The sequence below is a fragment of the Procambarus clarkii genome, chromosome 1 (genome assembly GCF_040958095.1).
Source record: "Procambarus clarkii isolate CNS0578487 chromosome 1, FALCON_Pclarkii_2.0, whole genome shotgun sequence".
NCBI lineage: Eukaryota > Metazoa > Arthropoda > Malacostraca > Decapoda > Cambaridae > Procambarus > Procambarus clarkii.
Window position 1 is genome coordinate 27,458,605 of NC_091150.1, and position 9,511 is coordinate 27,468,115.

The 9,511-nt window shown below is 50.6% G+C and overlaps 1 protein-coding gene across 1 annotated transcript; it reads right to left on the bottom strand.

Annotated features, from left to right (window-relative positions):
• Window positions 1–2,846: 2,846 nt before the first annotated feature.
• Window positions 2,847–3,764, bottom strand: LOC138362716 (mucin-3A-like). The gene has a single exon (XM_069321244.1). The coding sequence runs from the start codon at window positions 3,762–3,764 to the stop codon at window positions 2,847–2,849; it is 918 nt and encodes a 305-aa protein (XP_069177345.1).
• Window positions 3,765–9,511: the final 5,747 nt, after the last annotated feature.

Here is a 9,511-nt window from a genome sequence, read left to right on the forward strand (position 1 = left end):
TGTGTGAGGGTTAATTCTTAGGTGTTAGGACTGATTATTCACTTATTAACACCAGCAAAGACGGTGATTAATTTTAGCTTTAATAAGTTTCAGGGGATTTTATGCCCATTCGATCTTGTATATTGGAACTGGGAATTTTTCTGGAACCTTTGTAGATAACCAGTTCTGAAATCTTAGCGTTATCCTGTGGTTTTCTCTATCTGCCAAGATTGTTAACTTGCTAATGGTAGTTACAGTTCCCTGCATTTCCTTCAACATATTTCTAAGTAACAGGTAATACATGATACATTAGTTATTGGCTGGATTCTGGACCAGACCTGAAGGAAGTAACTAGGGCTGCTTAACAGGTTAACTTGTAACAGCTAACAAACCAGCAACTTTAGTCCAGATCATATTCCAAGACTAATTAATCTAAGCTCGTGTGTGTGTGTGTGTGTGCGGGTGTGTGTGCGGGTGTGTGTGTGTGCGGGTGTGTGTGTGTGCGGGTGTGTGTGTGTGCGGGTGTGTGTGTGTGCGGGTGTGTGTGTGTGTGTGTGTGTGGGTGTGTGTGTGTGTGTGTGTGGGTGTGTGTGTGTGTAATTACCTAAGTGTAGTTACAGGAGGAGGTGTGTGTGTGTGTGTGTGTGTGTGTGTGTACGTACTCACCTATTTGTGTCTGCAGGATCGAGCATTGACTCTTGGATCTCGCCTTTCGAGCATCGGTTGTTTACAGCAATGACTCCTGTCCCATTTCCCTCTCATACCTGGTTTTAAAATTATGAATAGTATTTGCTTCCACAACCTGTTCCTGAAGTGCATTCCATTTTCCCACTACTCTCACGCTAAAAGAAAACTTCCTAGCATCTCTGTGACTCATCTGAGTTTCCAGCTTCCACCCATGTCCCCTCGTTCTGTTACTATTCCGTGTGAACATTTCGTCTATGTCCACTCTGTCAATCCCCCAGAGTATTTTATACGTTCCTATCATGTCCCCCCTCTCCCTTCTTCTTTCTAGTGTCGTAAGGCACAGTTCCTTCAGGCGCTCCTCATACCCCATCCCTCGTAGCTCTGGGACGAGTTTCGTTGCAAACTTCTGAACCTTTTCCAGTTTCCTCATATACTTCTTCAGATGGGGACTCCATGATGAGTCCCATACTCTAAGACTGGCCTCACGTAGGCAGTGTAAAGCGCCCTAAATGCCTCCTTACTTAGGTTTTTGAATGATGTTCTAACTTTTGCCAGTGTTTTAACAAAAAAGTACGCTGCTGTCGTTATCCTTTGCAGATGACACTAGGATCTTCATGAGAGTAGGCAACATAGAGGACACGGCGAATCTCCAGTCAGATGTAGATCAGGTCTTTCTATGGGCTACAGAAAATAATATGGTGTTTAACGAAGATAAGTTCCAGCTCATGCGCTATGGAAAAAATGAAAATATAAAAACGGAAACCACGTACAAAACTCAGGCAAATCATAACATGGAACGAAAAGGCAATGTAAAGGATCTGGGTGTACTCATGTCGGAAGACCTTACCTTTAAAGAACACAATAAAGTAGCCGTCACAACTGCAAGAAAAACGACAGGTTGGATAACAAGAACTTTTCACACTAGAGATGCTATACCGATGATGATACTTTTCAAAACGCTTGTGCTCTCTAGAGTGGAGTACTGCTGCACAATGACAGCACCTTTCAAAGCTGGAGAAATTGCTGACCTGGAGAGCGTGCAGAGATCCTTTACTGCTAGAATCCACTCAGTAAAACATCTAAACTATTGAGACCGACTAAAGAGCCTAAAACTGTACTCCCTTGAGCGCAGGCGGGAGAGGTACATAATAATTTACATGTGGAAAATATTAGAGGGGCTGGTCCCAAACCTGCACACAGAAATAACATCACATGAGACCAGAAGACATGGCAGGATGTGCAGAATACCCCCGTTGAAAAGCAGAGGTGCAACAGGTACTCTGAGAGAGAACTCTATCAACATCAGAGGTCCGAGACTGTTCAACACGCTTCCGCTACACGTAAGGGGCATAACTGGCCGACCCCTCACAGTGTTCAAGAGAGAACTGGATAAGCACCTCCAAAGGATACCTGATCAACCAGGCTGTGACTCATACGTCAGGCTGCGAGCAGCCGCGTCCAACAGCCTGGTTGATCAGTCCAGCAACCAGGAGGCCTGGTCGACGACCGGGCCGCGGGGACGCTAAGCCCCGGAAGCTCCTCAAAGTAACCTCAAGGTATCCTATTTAAATGTGCCTCAGGAGATAGATTAGGTGTTACGTCCATGCCCAGGTCTCTTTCTCGCGTCGTCGCGCGTGTGTGTGTTTATTCAACTAGTTGTGCTTGCGGGGGTTGAGCTCTGCTCTTTCGGCCCGCCTCTCAACCGGCAATCAACTGTTTCTTACTACTACTACTATTTTTTCCACACCACACACACACACACACACACACACACACACACACACACACACACACACACACACACACACACACACACACACACACACACACACACATACACACACACACCCACGAGGCTGTCCGTGACAGCTGACTAACTCCCAGGTATCTATTTACTGCTAGGTAACAGGGGCATAGGGTGAAAGAAACTCTGCCCATTGTTTCTCTCCGGCGCCCGGGATCGAACCCGGGACCACAGGATCACGTATCCAGCGTGCTGTCCGCTCGGCCACCGGCCCCCCTGTGTGTGTGTGTGACTCGCGTGCGCGGAGAGAGAGAGGGAGATACGTACCTATAAAGTAGTTTGGCTATAGCTCCCTGTGTATATGTTGTACATATATCCCTGTTGCTGCTGGTGTGTGTGAGAGTCAATAAGATGTACGGCATTAGTGTCAGCCGCATTAAGCTTGCTTCTTAGTAGACTCCTTGTTCTGTCTTCTATTGTGTCCAAGATCTCTAGGTAGACGGGAAGTTAGTGAGGAGCGCTCCACCACATTGTGAGTTGTCCAGTGGTGAACATTGTCCAGTGGTGAACATTGTCCAGTGGTGAACATTGTCCAGTGGTGAACATTATCCAGTGTTGAACATTGTCCAGTGGTGAACATTGTCCAGTGGTGAACATTGTCCAGTGTTGAACATTGTCCAGTGGTGAACATTGTCGAGTGTTGAACATTGTCGAGTGTTGAACATTGTCCAGTGGTGAACATTGTCCAGTGTTGAACATTGTCGAGTGTTGAACATTGTCGAGTGTTGAACATTGTCGAGTGTTGAACATTGTCGGGTGTTGAACATTGTCGGGTGTTGAACATTGTCGGGTGTTGAACATTGTCGGGTGTTGAACATTGTCGAGTGTTGAACATTGTCGGGTGTTGAACGTTGTCGGGTGTTGAACATTGTCGAGTGTTGAACATTGTCGGGTGTTGAACATTGTCGGGTGTTGAACATTGTCGGGTGTTGAACATTGTCGAGTGTTGAACATTGTCGGGTGTTGAACATTGTCGAGTGTTGAACATTGTCGGGTGTTGAACATTGTCGGGTGTTGAACGTTGTCGGGTGTTGAACATTGTCGAGTGTTGAACATTGTCGGGTGTTGAACATTGTCGAGTGTTGAACATTGTCGAGTGTTGAACATTGTCGGGTGTTGAACGTTGTCGGGTGTTGAACGTTGTCGGGTGTTGAACATTGTCGAGTGTTGAACATTGTCGGGTGTTGAACATTGTCGGGTGTTGAACGTTGTCGGGTGTTGAACATTGTCGAGTGTTGAACATTGTCGGGTGTTGAACATTGTCGGGTGTTGAACATTGTCGGGTGTTGAACATTGTCGGGTGTTGAACATTGTCGGGTGTTGAACGTTGTCGGGTGTTGAACGTTGTCGGGTGTTGAACATTGTTCAGTGTTGAACATCACTGTGTATGCTGTTCATGTGAGACCCAACAGGGACACGAACAGTTCCTAGCTCATTTGGTTGTCAGGCGAGGCTTCATCTCCACTCACGAAACCTGTACATCTTTCCACCATCATATGGTGGCTCAGGCTGTACTTAGTAAACAGTTTGCGAGCTTCCAAACTTCACAACCAGAAGTTGTTATTGTCGCGGACAACCTCTTCGGAGCTCATAGACTCTCATAAAGGCCAAGCCTTCGCCATGACTGGGGGGGGGGATGTACAGGTTTCGTAAGTCACAATCAATTCCTTGATGTGCTAGTGTGTTGATCGATGAGTTGTGTGATGTGGAACACCTCGTCCTTCCAAGCCTAATGCATCACATTTTTAAACGAAATTTACCAATCCGTTAACAATTTGACGCATTAGTAAGAAATAAAGCACCGTAATATTGACGCTTTGTATACATTAGCCTCGATGGCTTGCGCTGGTTGCTTTGTTTAGGCCAGTGGTTGTTGGAGTGCTAGGTCAGGTGCCTCCCCCTGTGATCCCAGGTCAGGTGCCTCCACCTGTGATCCCAGGTCAGGTGCCTCCCTCCCCCTGTGATCCCAGGTCAGGTGCCTCCCCCCCTGTGATCCCAGGTCAGGTGCCTCCACCTGTGATCCCAGGTCAGGTGCCTCCCTCCCCCTGTGATCCCAGGTCAGGTGCCTCCCTCCCCCTGTGATCCCAGGTCAGGTGCCTCCCTCCCCCTGTGATCCCAGGTCAGGTGCCTCCCCCCCTGTGATCCCAGGTCAGGTGCCTCCACCTGTGATCCCAGGTCAGGTGCCTCCACCTGTGATCCCAGGTCAGGTGCCCCCCCCTGTGATCCCAGGTCAGGTGCCCCCCCCCTGTGATCCCAGGTCAGGTGCCCCCCCCTGTGATCCCAGGTCAGGTGCCCCCCCCCTGTGATCCCAGGTCAGGTGCCCCCCCCCTGTGATCCCAGGTCAGGTGCCCCCCTCCCTGTGATCCCAGGTCAGGTGCCCCCCTCCCTGTGATCCCAGGTCAGGTGCCTCCCCCTGTGATCCCAGGTCAGGTGCCTCCCTCCCTGTGATCCCAGGTCAGGTGCCTCCCCCTGTGATCCCAGGTCAGGTGCCTCCCTCCCCCTGTAATCCCAGGTCAGGTGCCTCCCCCTGTGATCCCAGGTCAGGTGCCTCCCTCCCCCTGTGATCCCAGGTCAGGTGCCTCCCTCCCTGTGATCCCAGGTCAGGTGCCTCCCCCTGTGATCCCAGGTCAGGTGCCTCCCCCTGTTATCCCAGGTCAGGTGCCTCCCTCCCTGTGATCCCAGGTCAGGTGCCTCCCTCCCCCTGTAATCCCAGGTCAGGTGCCTCCCTCCCTGTGATCCCAGGTCAGGTGCCTCCCCCTGTGATCCCAGGTCAGGTGCCTCCCCCTGTGATCCCAGGTCAGGTGCCTCCCCCTGTGATCCCAGGTCAGGTGCCCCCCCCTGTGATCCCAGATCAGGTGCCTCCCTCCCCCTGTGATCCCAGGTCAGGTGCCTCCCCCCCTGTGATCCCAGGTCAGGTGCCTCCCCCTGTGATCCCAGGTCAGGTGCCTCCCTCCCCCTGTGATCCCAGGTCAGGTGCCCCCCCCCCTGTGATCCCAGATCAGGTGCCTCCCTCCCCCTGTGATCCCAGGTCAGGTGCCTCCCCCTGTGATCCCAGGTCAGGTGCCTCCCTCCCCCTGTGATCCCAGGTCAGGTGCCTCCCCCTGTGATCCCAGGTCAGGTGCCTCCCCCTGTGATCCCAGATCAGGTGCCTCCCTCCCCTTGTGATCCCAGGTCAGGTGCCTCCCCCTGTGATCCCAGGTCAGGTGCCTCCCTCCCCCTGTGATCCCAGGTCAGGTGCCTCCCCCTGTGATCCCAGGTCAGGTGCCTCCCTCCCTGTGATCCCAGGTCAGGTGCCTCCCCCTGTGATCCCAGGTCAGGTGCCTCCCCCTGTGATCCCAGGTCAGGTGCCTCCCCCTGTGATCCCAGATCAGGTGCCTCCCTCCCCTTGTGATCCCAGGTCAGGTGCCTCCCCCCCTGTGATCCCAGGTCAGGTGCCTCCCCCTGTGATCCCAGGTCAGGTGCCTCCCTCCCCCTGTGATCCCAGGTCAGGTGCCTCCCTCCCTGTGATCCCAGGTCAGGTGCCTCCCCCTGTGATCCCAGGTCAGGTGCCTCCCTCCCCCTGTGATCCCAGGTCAGGTGCCTCCCCCTGTGATCCCAGGTCAGGTGCCTCCCTCCCCCTGTAATCCCAGGTCAGGTGCCTCCCCCTGTGATCCCAGGTCAGGTGCCTCCCTCCCCCTGTGATCCCAGGTCAGGTGCCTCCCTCCCCCTGTGATCCCAGGTCAGGTGCCTCCCTCCCCCTGTGATCCCAGGTCAGGTGCCTCCCTCCCCCTGTGATCCCAGGTCAGGTGCCTCCCTCCCCCTGTGATCCCAGGTCAGGTGCCTCCCTCCCCCTGTGATCCCAGGTCAGGTGCCTCCCTCCCCCTGTGATCCCAGGTCAGGTGCCTCCCTCCCCCTGTGATCCCAGGTCAGGTGCCTCCCTCCCTGTGATCCCAGGTCAGGTGCCTCCCCCTGTGATCCCAGGTCAGGTGCCTCCCCCTGTGATCCCAGGTCAGGTGCCTCCCTCCCTGTGATCCCAGGTCAGGTGCCTCCCCCTGTGATCCCAGGTCAGGTGCCTCCCTCCCCCTGTAATCCCAGGTCAGGTGCCTCCCCCTGTGATCCCAGGTCAGGTGCCTCCCTCCCCCTGTAATCCCAGGTCAGGTGCCTCCCCCTGTGATCCCAGGTCAGGTGCCTCCCTCCCCCTGTGATCCCAGGTCAGGTGCCTCCCCCTGTGATCCCAGGTCAGGTGCCTCCCTCCCCCTGTGATCCCAGGTCAGGTGCCTCCCCCTGTGATCCCAGGTCAGGTGCCTCCCCCTGTGATCCCAGGTCAGGTGCCTCCCCCTGTGATCCCAGGTCAGGTGCCTCCCCCTGTGATCCCAGGTCAGGTGGCTAAGTTGTTCATGTTGGCAAGAAGCTGGAGATCAAGCAACATGGTGGTGGTTTGCAACATTGATCGGTTTCACACTGTCATTGTTTTGCATGTTCATAAGCTGGTCAGTCTGATCAGATTCCACTTTAACCGGGCAGTCATTATTTTTCCCAGTTCAAGAGAAATGGCTAAACAGCCAAATAAGGGAAAGTTAATGTGCTTGAGATCAGTTTTTGTCGCTAAGCTCATGGTGGAGGATGGAGCGGAGGTCTGAGATTATCTGTAAGATATCTTGCGATTAATCACGTTTACCGAGACGTGTGAGATGGTGAAGCTCTTTCTTTAGACCTGGACCTTAAGAAAAAAGAACTTGCTGATTATTTTGCAATACGAGTCTCGTCTATTTACCCTGCAGTTCCTTATTTAATGAATTGAGTTTCCGGAAAATGTCGGCAAGGTGTGAAATCCCGGCCATGGCTTCACTTGGTTTTCTGAACTGGAACTGCTGTGTTGGTCTTTAGCAAAGTGTCATACAAGGCAGTTAGTCTTCCCAGACAGTTGTCTTGTGCCAGCCATCATACACGGGGTGTGGAGGAGCAGTCTCAGACTCTTCATTTCCTTACAGAATCCTTTGAACAGTCTTTGTGTTTTCTATCGGATTTGCCACTTAATTTCCTTCATTATTTCATTGATTGTAGAAGTAAGTCTAGGAGCCACCAAGCTTCCTCTATGAACAGTCTTTATATCAGGATCATCATCTTTGAGAAGTTTCAGTGTTCCCTTAAGTCGTCTCATTATCGTTGGTGGTGCAGCGTCGGCGGACACAGTGTTGGTTATTGGTGAGGCGTTGCGTCAGGCAGGTCCTGGCCACCCTGTACACCTCCTGGACAGTAGTGCTAGTGATCACACTCCCACAATAGCATCTCTTCCATGAATGTTGCCTCGTGCTGGAAGCTGGCATTGGCCACAAGAATGGTTTCACTCTCAGGGACCGTTGTTACATCGGCGGCTACACAACAGTTGGTATTCTGGAAAATATCGAACAGTTGTGTTATCATCAACAATTCCATCAATTTGACGGCAGTCATTGACAACGTTTTTGGCTGGCTCTTTTGTTTTGCATTGTCCCGAGATATATATTAATGTCTGGCCTCAACAGCTGTTCACCATCAGTGTGCAATCGAGATTTCTTACCGGTTAGATGACTGAATTTATAAATAGCTAGGAGTTAAAAAATAAGGATTGACAGTTGAGAAGGGGGGGGGGGGACCAAAGAGCCAAAGTTCAACCCCCGCAAGCACAACTAGGTGAGTACAGAGCTATCAACATGGTAATTTTTCCCTATATTCTGTGGTCATCATCCAACGCTTTATTCATCACACAATTCTTTGCCCATTCATGATTTATATTTGAAAATATTTACAATATAATTTTCTTGAAATGGCATGTTACCTGGAGCATGTAAGGGGAGGCGAGGAGTCGAGTACGGAGCACCTGTCACAGGGAGGCCGAGGTCACTAGTCGCTCATGAAATATGAAATTGCTAGTAACTTTGAAATATTACTAGTCAACTAGTCTGCAACTATCAACTCTGAAAATTTGTTGAAAATGACAAGTTTAAATACGCAGCTTTCCAGTATTGTTCTATAATATATCTCTTGAGAGTTACTGCTAATTCCGGATACGTTCACTTAGCCAATAGTGATGTTAGCCATCACGTCCAGTCTGCCGGGTGATGACAACCTGTTAGAGCCACAGTTACATATCATTCGAGCATTTATTAACATGATCAAGCTTTTCAAACCTCAATAACCGAGTAATCCCAGACAGGATTAAGTGAGAAGCTGGAGTTTTTGTGAATTATTAATTCATAATCGCCTTTTATAGATGTGTATATTAATATTTCATTTAGTATATACAATATACATTCTTTCCCAGTTTGGCGTTCCTCACCTGTCTGAAAAATTCCTTTCCTCTGGGAGCCAAGTTCACGTTTTTAATTAATGAATCAGCAAAGAAAATGGAAATGTAAATCAAGAATGTAACCTAACCTGTTGAAAAATCCCCGGCCTAATCTATGGTATTTTTAGGCCAAATGTGGCCCCATTACGGGCTTAGGAATGTCTAAGTTCTGGCCTAATGCAAGCAATATATATATATATATATATATATATATATATATATATATATATATATATATATATATATATATATATATATATATATATATATATATAATCTATATATATATCACACACACACACACACACAGTGATGCATAATCATTACTCCCTCACAAACATACTCTGGATAAATACTTTAATTGTGAATTATTTTTTTTCTCTCTCTCTCTCTCTCTCTCTCTCTCTCTCTCTCTCTCTCTCTCTCTCTCTCTCTCTCTCTCTCTCTCTCTCTCTCTCTCTCTCTCTCTGTCGTCGATCACCCACCACGCCTGCCTCTCCATCCACCTTTTCCTTCACCACCACCGTCACAACCATCCCCCAGGCTGCCACCACCAGGCTGCCACCACCAGGCTGCCACCACCAGGCTGTCACCACCAGGCTGCCACCCCCAGGCTGCCACCACCAGGCTGCCACCACCAGGCTGCCACCCCCAGGCTGCCACCCCCAGGCTGCCACCCCCAGGCTGCCACCACCAGGCTGCCACCACCAGGCTGCCACCACCAGGCTGCCACC

Bases quoted from the DNA above. Each gene is read 5' to 3' on its own strand.
- LOC138362716 (XM_069321244.1), bottom strand. From the start codon at position 3,764: ATGTTCAACACCCGACAATGTTCAACACCCGACAATGTTCAACACCCG.